This window comes from Scyliorhinus canicula, chromosome 16 (assembly GCF_902713615.1).
Source record: "Scyliorhinus canicula chromosome 16, sScyCan1.1, whole genome shotgun sequence".
Classification (NCBI taxonomy): domain Eukaryota; kingdom Metazoa; phylum Chordata; class Chondrichthyes; order Carcharhiniformes; family Scyliorhinidae; genus Scyliorhinus; species Scyliorhinus canicula.
Genome location: NC_052161.1, coordinates 112,485,814 through 112,509,040, shown reverse-complemented (window position 1 = coordinate 112,509,040; position 23,227 = coordinate 112,485,814). Strand labels below are relative to the sequence as shown.

At 41.9% G+C, this 23,227-nt stretch overlaps 1 protein-coding gene across 1 annotated transcript in view; it reads right to left on the bottom strand.

Moving 5' to 3' along the window:
* vps13d (vacuolar protein sorting 13 homolog D) overlaps positions 1-23,227 on the bottom strand; it is a 302,778-nt gene that overhangs the window by 164,398 nt on the left and 115,153 nt on the right. Inside the window, 9 exon segments of the mRNA XM_038821608.1 lie at positions 2,340-2,462; positions 5,025-5,165; positions 8,582-8,671; positions 12,116-12,319; positions 12,837-12,911; positions 14,458-14,674; positions 19,415-19,570; positions 21,221-21,354; positions 22,505-22,767. Coding sequence (XP_038677536.1) covers positions 2,340-2,462; positions 5,025-5,165; positions 8,582-8,671; positions 12,116-12,319; positions 12,837-12,911; positions 14,458-14,674; positions 19,415-19,570; positions 21,221-21,354; positions 22,505-22,767 — 1,403 coding nt within the window.

Sequence of the window (23,227 nt, the reverse complement as noted above, 5' to 3'; positions counted from 1 at the left end):
GCCTCCCTTCCGTTGCCTGATTTCTCAAGGCCTGGGGAATCTGGCAGATCATGGGTAAACCTGAAAAACAGGTTAAATAAGAGGGTAACAGCTTCAAAAATATTTACATTTTCGAGAGAGAGAGAGAGAGAGAGAGGAGAGAGAGAGAGAGAGAGAGGATGAGAGAGAGAGAGAGAGAGAGGGGGGGGGGGGGGGGGGAGGAGAGTCATTGATTATCCACTCCTTGTCCTGCCTTCATTAAAACTGGAAGTGGGTGGGTTGGAGTTTGGTTTCACATTTTTAAAATGTTAACCTTTGACCTGATCCCAACCCCAGGATGTTAAAATGTAGCCCTGTAGCTCCAGATATGACCAAGTCCTTTTCCAAAGCTCCACTTACCCAGTCAAACCTATACTTGACTCTGGTCCCAATTACATTGCTGACCCTTAATTGCTTCAGGGCAACTACAGATAATCATTAAATGCAGTCTTCAGTGTCACCAAGCTCAATTTAATTTTTTTTTTACTAAACCTGCTGTTATTCTCCCCAAAGGTATAACGCCATGGATCAAGAGGCTGACTGTTGACTGATTCTGATGCAAGCAAGTCGACGGGGAACTGGGTCTGCAGTACACTTATATAACATAGAGAAACTAAGGCTTCAAACTGACAGAATAAGACCATTAATGTGAATGATGTTAAGGTCAAAGTAAAGATAAGATCCATGGTGCTTGATACTGATTTGTAGATTTACGGGTGTGAGGGTATAGTTAATGGAATGAAAGTGGGTGGAAGGTGGGTGAAGATAATTTCAAAACTTACAACAAAGAAACAACAGCAACTTGAAGCAAAAACATTTTCAATAGTTTTATAACCACTTGACTAAATCCAGTAGTTATCAAAGCATCAACCAAATTCCAAATAATACCAAATTCACAAAAATCATAGCCATATTACAAACTATATTAAATTGTCCATCTGCTCCATATTAAAGAGTTAACAATTATGCTTTTCATTTAACTTCACTATTGGATGAATATTGAAATGTATGAAACCACTCAAATTCTAATTAAAGAAGGGAAATCTTGAATTTAAGGTACTCTCCCTTTTTTGCAAGAAAATAAGTCCAGAAAAAGTCCATGTTATCATTGGCCCAGTGACCAACAAGTAGGCTTCTTTAATGATGCCAATTATAGGAACTGACCTCTGCTTGGCTCCCAGGTTGGACAGCATAACTTCAAAGCAGCACAAGGGTCATTTTGGGAACCTATTCTCCAGACTGGGAATGTGCAAGTTATTAAAATAGCAAAGAAAATGAGAATAAAGCAGTTATTTTCTTCGATAAAAAGATTACTTTGAAGGCGCTCTCTTGCTAAACCGTTGTTGAGTATTTTACACGACCCCACAAGCGTCTTGAAATATTCACCCACTGACCAACAGTGTTTTTGTTTCAATATAGTCAAAGTTCTTTAACTTCAAATAAAACAAACAGATTAGCAGGTCCTGTTAGTAAAAACCGTAATTTGAAATTATTTTGGGTTTACAGAAGGAAGCTAGAGACTATTTTTTCAGGAGGCAGGGTGGGTGGGAAAGAGAAAGGGAGTTTTTGCTTAAGGCAAACTCTTTCCAACAAGGCTCTGGTAATGAGACTGCACGACATCCTTCATCTTTAATAGTGATATATTTGCTCCTCGAGATTCACTTGACCAAATATCATTATATTATTAAAATGAAGCAGTCTTTATCTTTTTTAAATGGCTGGTCAACAAGTCTGTGATTTTCATATATCAAACAGATGAAGACGCTGAAATTGTTCTGTGATTGTTTTCATCTCATGATAAAACTGCACCTCATAAAAATATATCTGAGATTTTATCCTAAACGTCATTCCTATGACCACGCATTGTCTATTGTTAACGGTCACAGCAAATAATTACTTCTAGGTTTTCAATTGTTCTAAACCATTTAACATTTTTAGAATTCTAAAAATACCCTATGGCCATTACTCAGCATGGAAAATTCCCTCCATTCCGGGGTGATGACAGATTTGACAGCAGGAGTATAACACGATCGGCACAATTTTCTGACCCATGCTTCAATTCAGCGAAGCCTGCTCGCGAGTTATAACCTTACTGCATTTGCTATTAAAATCCACCAGTCCACAATACTATATGCTCAGTTGGGAACATGCCTGCAGCCCGCAGTGTTGACTGCGGATTATGCAACGGTGGCCTCATGGCCAACTTGGCAGGCGGTGCACTTCAACAGCAGATAAACTAGACAAGCTTAACACTTTCAATTTTTGTGATTAACGTTAACAATAACTAACACAAAGCAAACTTGCCTCTTTGATGTACTTACTCTGTCCAAGCATTAATGGATCGAGATACATCCCTGTCCGCCACTGAGATGTTCCTGGACACTCCCTTTCTTCCTTCTTACAGTAATCAGCAATCCAGGAGGCTTTTGTCCTCTTATACTGCTCTGTAATGCAACATGGAGAATAACAGTAACAAGTTGGGAACTGGATTGGGATTTATGCTCTTAGATTTAATTACATCATGGTCGAACTTCATAGATGGCATTGTGCTTTTATGCACTGTGTAATATTAAACCATTCAGAACAGTTTATGAAGATCTGATCCTCAAGTTAGCTGAACTCAGCTGGCATCATCTTTTTTCATAGATCCATTGAGGAAGGTCAATTCAAGATACAGAGAACAAGCCTCCCTCCTGAGAACAGAAAGTAGTCTCAAAACAAAGAGCAAAAAAATTGCAGATACCGGAAAGCTGACAGAGAAACAGAAAATACTGGAACGGGTCAGTTAACCTCTGAAGTGACTTCATCAGAACTCCTCGTTCTTCAAGTCATTCTCCAACTAGGACAAAGGGACAACAACAGAACCAATGCCATTATGGAAGTATGATAGTGATGCATAGAAGCAGATTTCACATTGTAAATCTAAAAGTGCCATATTCGCACACAGAGGAACCCAGACATTGTCAGACATTTTCACACTGCTAACGAACAGTCCCCTTGCTACTTCTGATACTTTCTCTCTCACGACTAGCTGTATGATTTATCTAAAAATGACTATATGTTAATCTCTCTGCCTGTTCTATCTCACCGCTGAATCCCTGTCTCCATTTGGTCAGTAATGCATGGTACTGCGCATCCAAATTTTTCTTTCCCTCTCTCCCAAGGTGCAGATATGCCAAAAAATATGCTTTGCTTTCCTATGCCTTTGTTATGTTCAAAATAAAGGTTTATCACGCTGTCTCCTACTCTAATTCACATCTCCAAGCATGTTAACTTCTCTCCTCTTTCCAAGAGCCAGTGCAGACTCGGTGGGTCGAATGGCCTCCTTCTGCACTGTAAATTCTATGATTCCCTATTACCTTCCTCTTCCAATTCTTTTAAAATTCTAGCTTAATTTCAAGAAATTACTATTTCCCTATTTACCTCTTGATCTTTCGTACCAATAGGAACCTGGGAATTAGGAGTAGAAGTAGGCAATTCAGCCCTTTGAGTCTGCTCCACCATTCGATCAGATCATGGCTGATCACTTCCTGGTCTCAAATTCACCTCCTTGCCTGTTCCCCATATCCCCTTTAACCCATTTTTAAAATCAGAAATATATCTATCTCCTTCTTGAAACTATTTAATGATACAGACTCCACGGCACTATGGGCAGTTGAGTTCCACAAATCCGCCACCTTCTGCGAGTAATAGTTCCTCCTCATCTCAGTTCTAAATCTACTGCCTTTCAACCTGTCTGTAACCTCTCCTTCTAGATTGCCCCACAAGGGGGAACATTTGGCCTAAGTTTACTTCATCAATCCCTTTTAGTAGTATACTAAATAGTATATATAATAGTTTATATACCTCGATCAGATCCCCTCTCATTCTTCTAACTTCCAGAGAGTTTGAGCCCAATCTGTTCAATCTCTCCTCATATGTCAGCCTTTTCATCCCCAGAATCAATCTGGTGAACCTCCTCTGAACTGCCTCCAATGCTACCACATGGGTGGTATGGTGGAACAGTGGTTAGCATTGCTGTCTGACAGCACCAGGGACCGGGTTCGTTTCAGACCTCGGGTAACTGTGTGGAGTTTCTACGTTCTTCCCTTGTCTGCGTGGGTTTCCTCTGGGAGCACCAGTTTTCTCAAACAGTACAAAGATGTGCAGGTTAGGTGGATTGGCCATGCTAAATTACCTCTAGGTGGGGTTACGCGGATAGGGCGGAGTATTGGGCCCAGGTAGGTGCTCTTTCAGAGGGCTGGTGCAGACTCGATGGGCCAAATGGCCTCCTTCTGCACTGAAGGGATTCTATGTCCTTCCTCAAATAAGGAGACCAAAACTGGAGACGATACTCCAGATGTGGTCTCACCAACACCCTATACAATTGCAACAACACTTCTCTATTTTTATACTCCAGTCCTTTTGCAATAAATGTTAAAATTCCATTTGCCATTTTAATTACATGCGGACGTTTTGCAATTCATGAACAAAGATACCCAGAGCCCTCTAACAGATGCATTTTTGAATCTGCTTTTCATTGAGATAATAATTTGCCTTTACTTTTTTGGCCAAAATGGATAACCTCACATTTATCCGCATTAAACTCCATCTGCCAAATTTTGGCTCATTCTCCTAGCCTATCTTTATCCGTCAGTAAACTGTATCTCCTCTCCACTGCCTACTTTCCTGCTTTCCCATCTATTTTAGCATCATGCCACCCTTGGTGCCACTGTGCACTGTAACCCAGGTTGCTCAATTTAATAAATGATTTTGTGTCATCTACTTTAGTAAGTTGGTAATTTACCTTATCCTTTCAGTATTTCTTTACCATAGAGTAATATGGAGCAGGGGCTCTTACCCGGTATAGGGGCAAGCAGGTACAGCACATAGATCAAACTCTCCAGTAATTTTCAACACTAAGGGCCCATCCAAAAGAATAGGGAGGATCCTCAAATTAAGTGCAATGAACATTTGCGTTTTTGTGAAATGCTAGCACTAAGCGCAGCCTAGCGCAGGTTCCATACCCATCAGGACAGATGTAATATTGATATCAAGTCGTTGTTTCGCCTGCAATTCCAACTTAAGACGCGGTGGATGGAGACGGCTGGCTGCCTGCTGCTGCCAGGTCAGAAAAGATGTCCAAGGCTCAGCAAAAGGTTCCCAACCTGGAAAGTGATAACATTGGGAAAATCAAAAACATATCTAAACTAGTAATTGCACACTCGTTTCACATATGTATACTGCTGAATACTTCCAACAGTTGATCTATTATATTGAGATCTCCTTAGGACATCTGCATGACATCTGCGTTACAGTGTGCCAGGTGTAGCACCCAAGTCAAACTCTGCCACTATCACTGGAGCCCCTGGTCGCTTCTGACTAGAAGTGAGAGCTCTTTGGGGCTCGCCTCACCAGGGAAGTGTATAAAACGATAAGAGCAGTGGTACCTCACTGGCGGTCGAGGCCTCCCACTTATTCTACACCTCAGCCAGACTACAGTCAAGCTCAATAGGGTGTTAAGGATTAAAAATGGAATCAAGCCTCGCAGAGTCATTTCTGCATGTCATTCTGACTCTCACACCATGTTTCGGTATGGTCTATTAGTGCAATGTTAGTTCAGGGAGACTAACCTCAGTTGTCAGTTCACCTCACTAGCCTGTAGCTGTACAAATATTAGACAATTACACTGTATATAATTGAGGGGGCACAGTGGTTAGCACTGCTGCCTCACAGCACCAGGGACCCGGGATGAATTCCAGTTTTGGGTGACTGTGTGGAGTTGCACCTTCTCCCGTGTCTGCGCGTGTTTCCTCTGGGGTGTTCTGGTTTCCTCCCACAGTCCAAAGATGTGCAGGTTAGATAGGGTATTGGGGTTACGGAGATAGGGTGGGGGAGTGGGCCTAGGTAGGGTGCTCTCTCAGAGGGTTGGTGCTGACTTGATGGGCTGAATGGCCTTCTTCTGCACTTTAGGAATTCTATGATGTAGCATTTCTAGGTGCAGCAACGGCTAAATTCAAAAACAAATATGAGTCTCAAAACTGAAGAAAAGAGCTTAAAACAAAGCAACAATTTAGTTACCAAAATTAAAATACATTTCCATGGTTCAGATTCGAATGAAGAATACTTGTATTTCTCCCCCCTTCAACTCTACCTCACAACCCCCACTCTCTGCTGAAGGACTCAAGTGGGCAGAGTTCCACTGGTGTCAGCAAAACTCTAGTTGGCCACTTAAGTGGGCAATCTACATACAAGAGTCTAGTAGAGCACTGGCCGGTTACTTGTTTCTCACAAATCAGACTGCACCAGTTGCTACATTTTCAAGCAGCAGTCACTGGACAACCATGGGGATCAGAGGGCTAAGCTCAATACTGTACTGCTCTTGAAGCTTGTTAACTCAGCAGAGAATGGGGTCAAAGCTGGGATCTCTTCATCTGCATGGTTCAATTCTACACTACTTTGATCTTGACTGAAGAAAACAGGAAGCTTAACTGTACATAGTTTAAGGTTCCCAAGTCTTAGCTCTGCCTATTTGTATCTAAACTCTGCATTTATATGCAACATGAAGAAATTAGTACATCAGCCTGTACAAATTTCTTAATACCTTGGGCAAAGATTTAAATCTAACGGTCTGTGTCAAACACCCTATTGCCACGGTGGCCAAGTGGTTAGCATAACCGCCTCACAGCGCTGAGGTCCCAGGTTCGATCCCGGCTCTGGGTCACTGTCTGTGTGGAGTTTGCACATTCTCCCCGTGTCTGCGTGGGTTTCGCCCCCACAACCCAAAAATGTGCAGAGTAGGTGGATTGGCCACGCTAAATTGCCCCTTAATTGGAAAAAATAATTGGGTAATCTAAATTTATAAAAAAAAAATTTAAAAAAATAAAAAATAAACACCCTATTGCCCAAAAAAGATCAGGCAACTAACAGGTGAACTTGAATTTGTACAGCTCATCTGAAACAGAAATCCTTCAACATTAAGGCTTAGTAACACCATATATTGCTGCATTTCTTTGGCAAACTGGGTCTCAACGCTTTAGATTAGGGGCTTTAGGGGCTGGTTTAGCTCACTGGGCTAAATCGCTGGCTTTTAAAGCAGACCAAGCAGGCCAGCAGCACGGTTCGATTCCCGTACCAGCCTCCCCGGACAGGCGCCGGAATGTGGCGACTAGGGGCTTTTCACAGTAACTTCATTGAAGCCTACTCTTGACAATAAAGCGATTTTCATTTTCATAGATTAAGCCAATTTCAGAGCAATATTGTCCTAAATGCCCAGCACCACAGCAATCTGGTCTGGAAATAACACATTCTGAATACAGAAACCTTTGCTTTAAAAAAAAAAATCAAGCAACACTACGACTCTGTTCTTTGCACAGAGATTTGGCCACTACTGAAAGACCTTGTTGTCTGTGTATAGACATTAAGTCTTTGGTGTTAGAAAATCCTATCCAGCAGTCTGTTAGCTAATACGCTACGTCAGCCACAAATCAAAAGAATGGACACAGAACGTAGCATGTCCCATGCTCCACTGTTTTGTGATTTAAATGATTCCAATGAACTCGGGGGGGGGGGGGGGGGGGGGGGGCTCGGACAGTGTGAGATTGGAACCAAACAAAGCAAAAATTCCCACATAGCCAGAAAAGGGCATAAGGTTTGGAAATTTGTACATCATGGCATTTTCAAAAGCTGATTAAATATGTGCCTAACTTAATATGTTTCCAGCATTAGCCATGCAACTCTCCATAGTAAAACCAGTCAGCAATGCCTTTATTGATGCCACTGCACTTAAAAATCAAGGTAGCTATTTAACATTCAAACACGATTCGGGAAATTATATACCCACAGGCGACCCACAGAACATTGCCAAAGCAACAACGAAGGCATTATTGAAGGGATAGATCCTCAATCCTAAAACAAAGCAGCTGGTGAAAATGAAAACAAAAAGCTAGAAATTCACATCAGGTCAGTCAGCATTAGATAGAGAAGACACATGTTCCCAAGAATACTTTGGCATTCCTGAGAAACAAAAGGATTAAAACGCAAACTCGCTATGTATTTCCAGCATTTTCTGCTTTTGTTTCCAGCATTTGCATGATTTTCCAACATCTCAAGTGAGATGATGTGGCACAAACTCCCACTCCTAAGTTAGTTTTTAGCCCCATCTAGTGGTTATTATAACTTGTACAGATTTAAATGACCTCTTGCGTTGTCACTTTAGTCTAGTGGTCACACGGACATAATAGTGCAAAGGCTTTCCCTTGTGGATCATTTGTTCCACTGCATTGTCTGTGTCTAAAGTTCATTTATAAAGCAGTTCTTTTCCCTCTCGCAAGTTTGAGTATTGTCAAAGTGTATTCTATATGTAAACATTGTATCTACCGTTAATAAATGAAGACTTAAATTAGTCGAATTTGAGTTCTTCAAAAAAAGAGACCTAACATAGAATAAATCCAGGATTAGATAGGTCAGGCCCATTACATTCTCAAATTGGCATATCTGGAACTCTGTCCTACAACACACATAGCACAGTCTCCACAAATGTGTACCCTCAGCACGATTACTTTTGGAATATTTAGGATCTTACCTGACAGCTCCCGGTTATAGTAATCTCCGGAAAAGGTAAAATTGGCGGAACCTTCTGGACTTGTCCCGACTCTCTGCAGGAAGTATAGTCCTAAAACACAGAAGAAAACTCACTCACCCAATTCTGACCCGATTCACCGAGTAAAACTACTGATAGGAGTTTAAGAATATCTCACGTTATTCCAGAATCTGTACTCACCAGTTGTCAGCTTTGACCTCACAATCGTCCACATACTGAAATAATTTTCATGCCTTAAGCACACATGACGTCCCTTCAGTCATTTCTAAATCATTTTTCTGCTAACTGTGCTGATGCGTAAAATAAGAAACCTGTGCAATATTGAGTATTGGCCCATGACAAGTCCATGACTTACTTTGTTCTTGATTTAATTCCTTGTCTTTTAAAAAAAATAATTTATGGGATGTGATCATCGGTGCTAAAGCTAACATTTATTTATTGCCTATGCATATCTGCATGGAGAAGGTGACCATGAGCTGCCTTTCTGACCCACTGCAATCTATGATGACGACACATCTACACTGGTGTTAGGGAGGGAGTTCAAGGATTTTTACCCAGTCACGATGGAGGAGCAACACTATATTTCCAAGTTAGGACGGGATGTGCCTTCAATGGGAACTTTCAGGTGATTGTATTCCCAGGCACCAGCAACCCTTGTTCTTCTAACTGGTTGAGGCTGCGGGCTGGAAAGGTGTGCAAACAAATCTTGGCGAGCTGCAGCGCATCCAGAAAATGGTACACACTGCTGTCATGGTGCACCAGTGGTGGAGGAAATTAATGTTTTAGATGGAGTCTATGCAGTGGATGGTTTGTCTCAAAACGGTGCCGTGTTTCGAAGAGTTGTTGGAACTGCACTCATCTCTGCAAGTGGACTGCAGCGGTTCAAGGTGACAGCTCACCACCACCTTCTCAATGACAATTAGGGATGAGCAATGAATGCCGGACTAGCCAGTGATGCTCACATCCTATGAATGAATAAAAAAGATGGGGAACATTCCATTACACGTCTAACTTTTGTATTGTAGATGGTGGAAAGGCTTTGGGGAGTTAGGAAGTGAGTCACACGTTGCAGAATACTCAGCATTTGACTTGCTCTTGCAGTATTTATATGGCTGGCACAGGTAGGTTTCCGGTTAATATACATTGCTGAAAGGGAGGATTTGGCGATGGCAATGCTGTTAAGTGTAATGGGGAGGAAGTGGACACTGTTGGAAATGGTCTTTGTCTGGCACTTGTGTAGCATGAATGTTATTTGTCAGTAACCAGCCCAATCCTGCATATTATCCAGGTCTTGCTGCATTTGGGCACAGTCTGCTTCATTATCTGAGGTGTTCCAACTGGACTTGAACAACTTTAATCATCATTGAACAGACCAAGGACATGCCCTGAAAAACTCCTACAGCGATGTCCTGAGTCTGACATGACTGACCTCCAACACTCTCACTCTCCCAGAGTGAGATTTAGCTATTTTTTTTGTTTGGATCAAGGTTGTAAATGAGTGGAACCCAAAATGAGCATCGGTGAGCAGGTTATTGGCGAGAAAGTGACACCTGACAGCTGTTTTCGACTCCTTTTATCACTTTGCTGATGATAGAGAGTACACTGATGGGGGGAATTGGCTGGATTGGATTTGTCCCATTTTTATGTGTGCAGGACATATCGGGGCAATTTTCTACACTGTCGGGTAAATGTTAGTTGTGTTGGAACAACTTGATTCGAGGTGTGGCTTGTTCTGGATCTCAAATCTTCAACCATATAGCCAAGATTTTGTTAGAGTCCATATGGCTTTATATCCTGCGCACCCAGCTGTTTCTTGATATCACGTGGAGTGCATCAAAATGGCTGAAAACCGGCTTTTGCAGCCCACTACGTTTCTTCCAGTGGTGGTCAACACAGAAGAGTACCGATTCATCAGCTGAGGGAGGTTTCTGCCCCCATGTTTGATCTCAAGCCACAAGACCTCAAGAGATCTGGAGTCAGGTTCAGGACTTCCAGGCTCACTCCCTCCCGATGTTCTTTCACTGAGCCATTGTCGTGACCACTGGTGGGTTTGCCCTTCTGTTGGGATAGGTCCATATCCATGGACACTGATGGAGGAGTCTGGGGTGTCGGCTGGAAGATATGATTCTGCGAGTATGACCAAGTTGCTTCACAGCCCTTCCCATTTTGGAACAAGTTTCCAAATGCTGGAAAGGACTTTCCAAGGCTGATTATGCTGAGTTAGCCTTTGCTGTGCCTATGCCAATGGTGCAATATCCATCCAGTTTTAATTTTATTATTGTTTATCGTAGAAGTTTATTACAACTGAATGGCTTGCTGAGCTAGCTGAGGGAACAATTAATAGTCAACTACTTAGAGGTTTGGCTCTGAAAGGACAACAGAATTCCTTCCCTGAAGGACTTTTAAAAAAAAAATCCCAATAGTTTCATGAGAACGTTTACTGATGTTAGTTTTTAAAAAGGGCGACATGGTGGCGCAGTGGTTTGCACTGCTGCCTCATGGCACCGAGGACCCGGGTTTGATTCCACCCCCGGGTCACTGTCCGTGTGGACTTTGCACATTCGCCCTGCGTTGGTCTCACCACCATAACCCAAAAACGTACGGGGTAGGTGGATTGGCCACGCTAAATTGCCCCTTAATTGGAAAAAAAAGAATTGGGTACTTTAAATTGATTAAAAATAAGTTTGTTTTAAAATCCAAACTTATTTAACTATCAGGGGATGTGGTGCCGTCATGGTATTGTCACTGGACTAGTAATCCAGAGACTCAGGGAATTGCTCTGGGGACCTGGGTTTGAAGCCCACCACGGCAAACGATGAAATTTGACTTCAATAAAAAAAAATCTGGAATTAAAAGTCTAATGATATCCATTAAACCATTGTTGATCGTTATTAAAACCCATCTGGTTCAATAATGTCCTTTAGGGAAGTAAATGTGCCATCCTTCCCAGGTCTGGCTTATGTTGGACCTCTGATCCATAGCAATGTGATTCACTCTCAAAAGGCCTAGCAAGCCACTCAGTCCAGCCAACGTTTAAATTATTTAATTGAATCTAAACTCCCTAATTTCCGGGGTAGGATGTGAACCCCTGTCTTTACATTACCAGTTCAGTAACATAATCACTATGCAACTTTGGTTGAATCACGTGAGCCGAGTGGATGATGGCCGCATGCTCTATGGCGAGCTTGCCATCGGCAATAAACCCAACAAGTTGCCCACGTAAGGGCGTCTGCAAGCGAAACCTCAAGGACAAAAGAAACGCCCAGATGATGGAAAAGAAAGTCCACTGGGAGAGGAAAAAAAAAATTAGCTGATCTCAGATCAATGCTTTTCATCTGCCCCAGCTGTGGAAGGGACATCCACTCACAAATCAACTTCTACAGCCACAGGAGATAGTGTTCAATATAGAAGTGATATACACCCTCGGTGCAGTCCATCATCTCCCACACTAGACTGGATCACCTTGCCACTAAGGGGACTGAAGCTCAGTTTGAATGGTTTGCCGAGAAAACCTACTTGAAAAGGTAAGCTCAGCAAGAGGTACATCGCAATCCATGCAGTCATCAATCAGGCAGATACAGATGTTCTCAGCTTTCACCTCGATCCCAGAGACCAGCAATGCTGTGCCAGTCCCACGACCGTTGCTACTGGTTGCTGCTCCGTTTGCTGACACTGGTTCAGCATTCTTGAACAGCCAGGTGGCAGCCTGATTCAGCTGGCCTATCCAATTCAGAATAAAACAGAAATAAAGTTATTAGATGCAAAAGACAATTTTGTTACTGGAGAACTTTACCATACATCGCCGGCAAACCTGAATGCTGCTTGGATAGGGGAATGCTCCAGCATACTATGTAACCAGGCTGCTCAATAAAGGCTCTGTGCTAGGAAAGGAGAACAATCAGACAAGCCTACCACATTTTTCACACAGATTTTTCACTAATTTATTGCTTCTTTGAAATGGCTGAGACACTGCAGTTGTTTGCCTTCCACTCACATATTTCTGGAATTCTTCGCCTTAACGGCAGAAACCCCTGCTAAATGTAATTTAATAAACTATTCATTGTTACAGTGAGCGATAAACCATTCCATTAGCTAGGTTTTTACTTTCCACCTCTGACAAATTAATTTTCAGGAGCATTTTCCATTCTAACAAAAGCAACACAACCAAGGATGCACGAGCATATATAAGAAACTAGCTTAAGTGCTGTGGGGCGAATTAGAAAAGTGTGTTTTCTACCTTTGCTTAGTAGCAGTGCTCTGCGACAATCTTCCAGACTGAACCCAAGGTCCTGGAGTCGATCCAGCTGCAATTCTGTAAAAAAGTAACAAAGCTGATATATAATTAGTCAACAATCCCTGCATTCTACATTAGAGGCAAAGACAATTTAAACATTGTAATTAACCATCCATATAATTCAAAGACCACACAGAAATCATCTCCCCAGCAAAATTACAATTCTTCTCTCCTGTTAATGTAACGACGTGTGGGAATGAAGTGCAAATGCTGCTACAATTCACCAAATTGTTAGCTGTCCTGAGATGCTGCACCTTGATCAGTTAAGTGAGAATGCTTGTTTTAAAACAACTGAGTCGAGATTGGAATATTGCCCCACTTTCAAACCTGAAGCTTTCTTGTTGCTAAGCTGGCTGAATTTGTATACTACCAAGTGAACAGAACAAAATCCACTTGTTTTGGCACTCAATCAAGCACTAAGACACTCTGAAATTCCTCAATTACAAGAGTTTGTGCCAGAAACTTGTAAGAGCAGGGCATTCTTTCATGAGATATTCATGAAATCTTATGAATTAGAATAAAATTACTTGGAGGGATGGTTGAGCCATCTTTTGACCATGGGTTTAAATCTAGCCCAGAGTGATGCAATGAAGAGTTACCCTCTCAGTTGCCCTGGATTAAATGTCTTGAAGGCAATTTAAATCCTGTTTCTAATATCAAATTCATAAGACAAAGCAGTTGATACAACTTGGTATTAACTGGAAATCTCATTCGGAAAAAACAGAAAAATGACTGATATGGAAAATAGATATCTTACATTGGTGAAGCAAATGCTCAAATGTGCTACCAGAGTGATGTAATGGGAATTTAATCTGTGAAATACATTGTGAACATTTGGAAAACTGGGGAAAAAAAGGATTTTTCCCCTCAGCCTCAAAGCTTCTAATAATAATAATCTTTATTGTCAAAACTAGGCTTACATTAACACTGCAATGAAGTTACTGTGAAAATCCCGTAGTCGCCACACTCCGGCGCCTGTTCGGGTACACAGAGGGAGAATTCAGAATGGCCAAATTACCTAACAGCACGTCTTTCGGGACTTGTGGGAGGAAACCAGAGCACCTGGAGGAAACCCACGCAGACACGGGGAGAACGTGCAGACTCCGCACAGACAGTGACCCAAGCTGGGAATCAAACCTGGGACCCTGGAGCTGTGAAACAACAGTGCTATCCGAGTTTGCTGTTTAACTCAAATCCGGTCAATACTTTTATCCACATGACCTGATATTTTTCCTTATTCCTACTTCTAAATTCCCTATTGATGTGAGCAGAGAGGGGAATGTTCAAAAAGAATAAAACTTCAACGTACTTCTGAAAAACCTTTGCGCCTACTTGAGAGGGCAGAAGGCACCTCGCTTTAATGTGTTATCTGAATGAAGGCATCTTCCACAATGTAGCAACATAATTAAATTCCTGTCTGGATTAGCAGGTCTTCAAGTCCTGCTTCGATTGCTGGTCACATAACTTTCAAAAGAAATAGCCTGCTGTATAAAAGCTGCATATTCTAGCAAGTGCCCTCAGATTAGTCTGTGAATGGCCTTTTATTCCTCTGCCCAACACTTACCAAGGACAGGATCTATCTGGTATTTTGTTGTCTCTCTTTTCCCAGATCCTGCTGTTGAGCTGCCTGTCAAAGGAACCGGGCTGGTGCTTCCATCCATTGAATCAGGATCAGGCATAGTGGATATTGCAGTTGTTCGCTTAGGAAAAGACTTCACAATGGCCAGAAACAGCTGGACATCATTGTAGGATAGCCTGATATCAAGGGTAGAGAACTGAATCTGCAGCACAAAAGGGGACGGGATGAAAGGGAACATCGGAATGGATAAGATCAGAACAGATGCGAATGGTCCGTTTCTGTGTTTTGTCATTCAATAGTTCTATGTATCAAATAGTCTTCCCTTCACCTTTGAACTATACCAAAGACGACAATAATGCAAAGCGCATTTTAGTTCACCTCTCCTTTATTGTGGTTGTTCACAGAATTTAGAGCCAGAAGGAGGCCCTCATACCTGTGTTCTTCAAAGACAGCTGTCTACTTAATTCAATTTCCCTGCTCTTTTCCGATATCCATTTACATTCCTTTTTGAAATTCATTTTTAAATATTTTGGTCAGTCTATGTTCTAAGGACCTTTAGACAAAAAAAATGTTGTAAACCCTAGTGGTAATCCTGAGTATGTGCCTCATTTTTACTGATTTGCCAATGAACGGAACTTTTTTTTATTTTTACTGGGACATGGACATCACTGTCAAGGCCAGCATTGTTGTTCATCTCTCACTACCCTTGAGAAGATGCTGTGGAAGATTTGCTATACCATGCCTACCTCAGCCTGGCAGGCTTTGAAATATTGACGGCTAGTTTTCATGACTTTGTAGCCCTCTTTTCTCACTCTCCAGTAAATTGACTGGAATATTAATAGAAGATAGTATTAAACCCACTTCCTTACAGCCAGGGAAAGACTCCTGTTGCAGGAGAACAATCAAACAGAATACTTTTTTTGAGTAGAAGTGCCTGCCATCCATTTAACTGGCCAGTGGCACAAATTCTGCTGCCAGGATTCAGTTCTGCAAGTCTGCTGGTTGAGGCTATGACTGCTTTTCTGCTCCCTCAGCTTAATTAACATTTTTGAGGTGCAAATGAATATTCCGTTACCTACTGACACATGACTGGGTGCTATTAGAATCAAAAAGATCTGAAATACTTGTAAAAGCCAGAAATAGAAAATTACATCTTCTACGGTGGATGTTAGTGAGAAGGACTATGGCACCCATTCTGTTTTGAACTGTGACAATATAGTAAGTCACCACAGTTTGATATTTTATAGCTGCTTAGTTTTTTTTAATTTTAGAGTACCCAATTATTATTTCTTCCAATTAAGGGGCAATTTAGCGTGGTTAATTCATCTAGCCTGCATATCTTTGGGTTGTGGGGGTGAGACCCTTGCAAACACAGGGAGAATGTGCAAAATCCACACAGACAGTGACCTGGAGCCTGGATCGAACCCGGGTCCTCAACACCGTGAGGCTAACCACTGCGCCACCGTGCCGCCTTTATAGCTGCTTAATTTAGGTAAATAAATATGTATGGTAGTTTCACAAAAGAAAGCTCAATATATATTAAGACCTTGATTTATTTAAGAATAACAAATTTAAGGCAGCATGGTGGCACAGTGGTTAACACTGCTGCCTCATGGCGCCAAGGTCCTAAGTTCGATCCCAGCTCTGGGTCACTGTCCGTGTGGAGTTTGCACATTCGCCCCATGTTTGTGTGGGTTTCGCCTCACAACCCAAAGATGTGCAGGCTAGGTGGATTGGCCACGCTAAATTGCCCCTTTAATGGAAAATAAAATGAATTGGGTACTCCAAATTGAATTTTTTTTAAATTAATAACAAATTAAAAATATATAACTTATTTTTTCTCTCCCCCATACTGGAGACCTTTAGCGTCAGTTGCATGAACTTTGGCTACCCTCCAGTACCTCATACTCAAGAGGCCATTCTTCGTGTGTGAGCTTAGACGGTCTGTAGAGCTGCTCAAAACATTACCTCACTGTGGCAAATCCATTGAGAATAACCTAATCTTGTCTCAATCTTTAAAAACTGAATAAACCTACAAGTAATCATGACGCATGGCATAAAAGATATACAGCCAGAAACTCAGCTTCTCGCATCCCCTTCAATCTGCTCTATCCCATGCTCGTTTTGTTTCCACTGGAGAATGGTGTGTTTATAATTTGGGGTTCAAGCTCTGGTGTTAGTAACTCCACCTTCCCATGTCATCATCAGGAAAAGTAACCATGTAACGGTATTTCTATAATTAGAACTGGATCACTGATAGATTTCTCTATTCACTGCCGGTCTCCTGTAATCAAACTTTGAAAAGAACTTCATTACTTCTACAAGGCTAGCACAGGTTTAAATTTGTATCGACTCACCCTTGTACTATGGATTAGATTGTTCAAATTAAAACTCTCGATACAGAATTTCATGTGTATTATAAAGTCAGGCATGGAAGGCAGTGTGCCCATTAATTTTACTGGGCAAACATTACGCAGGGTGCACTGATCTTCACGCAACATTTCTTCATCTTTGACTTAACTCTGCACAGGAGCATTACATTTGTGACATCTGAGTATATCCCTGTTGGATTGTTACTTTTGTGTGCTGTTCAAAATGTTAAATTACAGAGGTTAAAAACGTTGAGTTCCCTGCTTGTTTTAAAACTCCTCTTTTAAAAGCCTAAAGCACTGTTTTCCTCCCTAGTGATTTATGGCTATTATAGCAATAACTTACAGCTGGAAATCTTCTATGGCTTTAGTTTGACTTCCTTTGCTTCTCTGTTCTATAATCCAAAAACACTAGTTTCTAATCCTGGGCTGAATGCATCAAGGTGATTTGCAAACTATGACCTATGCTTAAAGTAATGTGGTAAATAGGGTACTGTACTATGGATGGGGTAAAAGAAAGAAGCATTTTCTCCTCAGGATTCTTGTATTTATGACCCATGTAACACAGGTTTGAAGCTACAACTGTTGATGTCAGAGGTTGATGAAGAGCTGGCAAAACAGCTCATTCTAACTGTCACTGGTGGTTTGTCTTTTTCCCCTTACAAATAGCTGTAATCAGCATCTTGGGAGTTACCATTGAACAGACACTGAACCGGAATAACCGTAAGCTACAAGAGCAGGTCAAAGTTCAGAATCCTGCGCTGAATAACTCATCTCCTGACTCCCGAAAGCCTGTCTGCAATCTACAAGGCACAAGTCAGGAGTATATTGGAATACTCTCCACTTGCCTGGATGAGTGCAGCTCCAACAACACAAGAAGCTCGACACCATCCAGGACAAAGCAGCCCACTTGATTGGCATCCCATCCACAAACATTCACTCCCTCCATCATCGATGAACAGTGGAAGCAGTATGTACCATCTACAAGTTCCACTGCAGGAACTCACCAAGGTTCCTTAAGCAGCACCTTCCAAACCCATGACCATTACCATCTACAAGGACAAGGGCGGCAGATACCTGCCAACACCACCACCTGGAGGTTCCCCTCTTAAGTTATTCACCATTGTAATATGTAATAAAAATCTTTGTGTCGCAGGTAGGCTTACATTAACACTGCAATTAAGTTACTGTGAAAACCCCCTAGTCACTACGCTATGGCGCCTGTTCAGGTACACTGAGGGAGAATTCAGAATGTCCAATTCAGCTAAATATCGCCGTTCCTTACTGATGCTGGGCCAATATCCTGGAACTCCCTCCCTAACAGCACGGTGGGTGTACCTACACCACAGGGACTGCAGTGATTCAAGGAGGCAGCTAGGGGCTGTTTAGCTCACAGGGCTAATCGCTGGCTTTGAAAGCAGACCAAGGCAAGCCAGCAGCACGGTTCGATTCCCGTAACAGCCTCCCCGAACAGGCGCCGGAATGTGGCGACTAGGGGCTTTTCACAGTAACTTCATTTGAAGCCTACTCGTGACAATAAGCGATTTTCATTTCATCACCACCTTCTCAAGGGCAATTAGGGATGGACAATAAATGCTGGTCTAGCCAGCGATGTCCACATTCCATAAAAATGCTTTTAAAAAGCACTTCAATCTCATTTGTGTTGCTCAGCTCTGTTCACCTTAAAATCATCTTTATTGTAGCCTAGATATGTTAACTTGAATATGAATTGCAGCACTCATATACAAAAATCATAAGTGAAGACATGTTACTTGAATATGAAGTGCAGTGATTCATATCTAAAAATTATAATCAACAGTGGTGATTTTCTTACCCTTAAAGAGGATATGTACCATTACTAGACAGTCCCTTCCCGAGTGCTTCCTGTGTCTAGTGGTACATGAGGCAGACGGAACATGTGCTTGTGTCTGTTCCAAGGCTCGTGTTTCCTGGAGCATGTTGATAGGATGTCACCAGTATGTCAGCTTGAGGGGTGGCACTCCACATCAAGCATGGATGACCAGGAGACTCTCCCATTCTTACCATATGCCGTGGGAGCATTGGAAGGATTTATAGGTTGAGAATGAGTCTTGCTCTGGTTATGAATGCACCTTCCTTGGTCATCAAGTCCTGGAGTCGGACTTGAACCCAAATCTTCTGGCTCAGAGGTGAAGATATTGCCCACTACACTAGACAGTAATTAGCTACTATTCGAAATAAACATCTTCCCTCAATTTTCTCCCATTCTTGTGAAAGCAGACTGTCATTGGTACGTGACGCTACAGACAGCCGTGACTTTCAGGTGTTTTGCTACAGTAAGTGGGTTTTCCTATTGTACAAGCCTAAAATCGTATTTTTGTTCAAGCTGAAAGACATCAAAGCTGAGTGCATTACGGATCAGAACCTCACCAGTTAACCACATATGCAGTCCACTGGAAATTAACCACGAACGGGAACACGGAATTTCTTTCTTCCGTCTTAACCAGGAATGTCAATCCAGTTGCAGCACATTGGACCGTTGCTTGGCTAAGATCAGCTAACACCACAGAGTTCTACGTCTGCTACGATGTTACCTCAAGCACTGGTGGGAAATCCTCACTGCCAAAGGCATCCAGTAGCCCCGAGCTCTTCTGGTAGATGGGGTTTCCAATCAATTCCATCTGCACATTTACAGGATCTATGATGGACAGAGCAGTCTCTTGTTCATTTCCAAGTCGGCACGAAAACACCTGTAAATAGGATTTGGATTCATATAATTCATTGCAGAAATCAGACATTAAACCATCCAGTGTTTACTGTAGTTTTCAAAGAGCAAATTAAAATCGATAAAATTAGGGCGGCAGGGTGGTGCATGGTTAGTACTGCTGTCTCACAGAGCCATGGACCTGGGTTCGACCATTGTCCTTGTGGAGTTTGCACATTCTTCCAGTGTCTGTGTGGGCCTCACCCATAACTCAAAGATGTGTGGATTGGCCACGCTAAAGTGCCCCTTAATTGGAAAAAAATAATTAGGTACTTTAAAAAGAAAGAAAAATCCCTAAAATTTACATTGAGAATAGTGACATAGCACATTGCTGGGAATGGGTTTACATTTGTGATTTACCAGTCTTTCAAGGTCTGACTTCAGTCATTCCACTGAGAATGCAGCAATGAGTGCCAAAGTATCACTCCATAATTGTATGAACCTGTAGCCCAGCAGGAGAGGGCAAATCACTGTTATATTGCTAGACTTCTATCTAGAAATAGCTGATACTGGGATGGTGGGGGTTATATTCCCAGGAAAGGCTAAGTATCCACTGGATTTAGAAGATTTAGATTTGATCTTACTGAAACGTACAAGATCCTGAGGGGACTTGACAGGGTAGATGTTGAAAGGATGTTTCCCTTTGGGGGGGGGGGGGGGGGGGGGGGGGGGGGCGCTCAAATTAAGGGACACAGTTTAAAACTAAGGGGTCTCCCATTTAAGACAGAGATGACAAGAATTGTTTTCTGAGTGTTTTGAACCATTGGAACTCCTTTCCCCAGACAGCAGTGAAGGCAGGATACTGAATAATTTTAAGGTAGAGGCAGATAGATTCTTGAGGTTATGGGGGTAGGTGGAATATGCAGTTCAGGCCACAATTAGATCAGCCATGATCTTACTGAATGATGAAGCAGGCTCGAGTGGTCGAACGGCCTAATCCTGCTCCAAATTCGTATGTTTGTATAGAGACGGCCCAAAGTTGAATTGAAGTTGTTGGATCTTTATATTTGATATTGCTTGGTTCCCATGTGGTTGGCACCTCAGCACTGCCATCCAGGAAAAAAAGTGATTACAGATAACGAGTACATCACCATCAATTAACTGCTGTTTTCCAAGTTTCCCATGTTAAGTCTCCAAGCCAGCCGTTGAAACAACTAAGATTACTCTCTGTGTTTTTTTTATATAAAAGAGCTATGAACAAAGTTCTATTTTGATAGCATAGTGACAAAATAAAAATCTCACTGCTTCACACTGCAAAAGGAAATCATTGTACATCAGAAAATAAAACTATGGGCCGAATCTTTTGTGGGTGGTAATCTCCATCGGATTGGTAATCCACTCACCTTAATCTGGAGCTGCACATTTCTAACCAGGACATCTGATCCTGCCTGGTGAGAAACATGCAGCGCAGCTATGCCTGGGGTCCGTCAATGCAGCATAGGATTGTCAGGGAAATATCATGCCTTTTCGGAGGTTCTCGGGCAATTCCCATGGAGTCCTTGTGTGTGGACTTCCGAGAAGTCCCCCCCCCACCCTGCATCTTTCAGGTACCTCCAGGGCATGAACCATAAGCGAACTGAGGATCTGGGCCATTATTGCCTTGGAGGAATGTCTGCGAGTCAAGTATTTTCTTTACCTCAATTCCACCAAGACTGCCAGAGAATGGTCGATCCACAAGCCGTGGCTTATAGGTGAGCACAGTGGTTGCCTTCAGAATGATTGCATTTGTATCGTGGCACGACATGTCTTCAACCACAACAAATTCAGTTCCTGTGAAAGGAATTAAAGTTGTTTATTAAATAGAATGTAGGCTGGGGTGGAAGACAGAAGCAACAGTAATCTCTGAATTACCATTCTGAAAAGGTAATCCCCTTGAATATTATCCTACATGCTATTGTCTATTATTTTCAAGCATTTGCTTTGAGCATGTTCTTTGAGCAGGCTGCTCAATCCTGGTTGTTCAAACAGCATTTAAATCAATTCCGTATCACAGGACAGAACTGCAGTACTGCACGCCTGTATGATTCACCCAATGCCGGAGTCTATGTATTTACATTATGTATTCATGTATGGAATGATTTCTCTGGGCTTTATGCAGAACAATACTTTTCACTGTACCCCAGTACACGTGACGATAAACAAATCCAATCCAACTGCAAGCACATGATTACCAGGTTTATCAAATTTAATTCCACCATTTGCCATGGTCAGATCTGAACCCGGCCAGTACCATAACAACAAGGCTACTTTAGGTATTACCTTATGGCCCAGGGCAATAATGATGGATTGACTGTACAGAAAGTTAATTGAAAGCAGCATTACAAATGTAAAGAGCAATTGTTTCAACTCGTGACTAACGTTGCTTTTTGCAATAGAGGAATGCTCAGTAGTAGGCACTTTAATCCCGCCACAATATTCCCATGTGTGAAAATATTGACTCTTGTCAGTGTATGGTTTCATGATGACCAATGCCAGTTGGTATTATCATGTAGATGACGATCCCTTATGTGTGAACCAAGAAAGTGAATGTGAGGAGTTTAGTGAAGTACATTCTCACCTCAACAGAACATCCACACTTTCCTGTAGATGCCATCAGATAGTCATCAAGAGTGGAAGCTTAGTCTGAACCAAGCTTTCCCAGTCCAGAAGCACTCATGCTAAACTGCAGTGCCCCTACTACATCCCAAGTAAGAACAGCTCATTCGGACTGGCTGTCTGGTCCATATGGTATAAAAATACATCAAGTAAAGTTCTTTTCCATTTGTTTGTTGGGAGGGGTTTCTTTTTATGAACTATGAAATTACTGTATCTCAAAATGATATACACTTGTAAAACAGATCTGGAAATGAATAGAACATTAAAGAAAACAATCAACTGTTTGTCTGAAGATTAGAGAGGTTGGCTTGAAAGCAGTTTTTACCAGTTACATTGATTTTCACTTCCAAGTACTTCTCATTCGGCATAGGTACAGAAGACCGCTTTGTGATAACTCCATACTTCACCGTTTTGGGGACCAAGACTTCGCCACCAACCTTTCGGTCACGGGCTGGTGAGGCATTTTCTGGTTTCTTTGGGCTGTTAGATGTTTGCAGGAAATCCCGCACAAGCATCAGCCAATCAAATATAACAAAGACACGCAGGTTGTTCAGCACCACAGTGAAGCATGAAGCATCTCTGGTTGACCTGGAAAATCAAGAAAGGCTTTCAGTACTTCTGACTGAAGTCGAGATAGGATTCAACTTCTCAGCCATATCCAGTGCAGAGTTTATATAATGGATTTAATAATTGAAAACCCTACTCAGAAATAAACAAGAGTCATTGATAATAATTTATTAATTTTCTCTCTAACAGCATCACAACAGTTAGAAACTTTCATTGCAGGGAATTTCCAGCAGAACCCAGGGTCATCATTACATAGATTGCCTTATTCAACGTTCAAGGAAACTCAGTGGACTTACTTAATAACAAAGGCATGGATGAGGGTTTCAGCAGCATAGAAACTGAGGTAGGATGGAGGCATATAATATTGCAGAGGGGGAAGTAAATTTTTTTTGTAGAAAGAGTATGGCATCGGAAGTTCAACTCAGTTAGGAATAAAAGAAAAAGGTTGCAGTCTAATGTAGTCACATGTAGACAGGAAGGG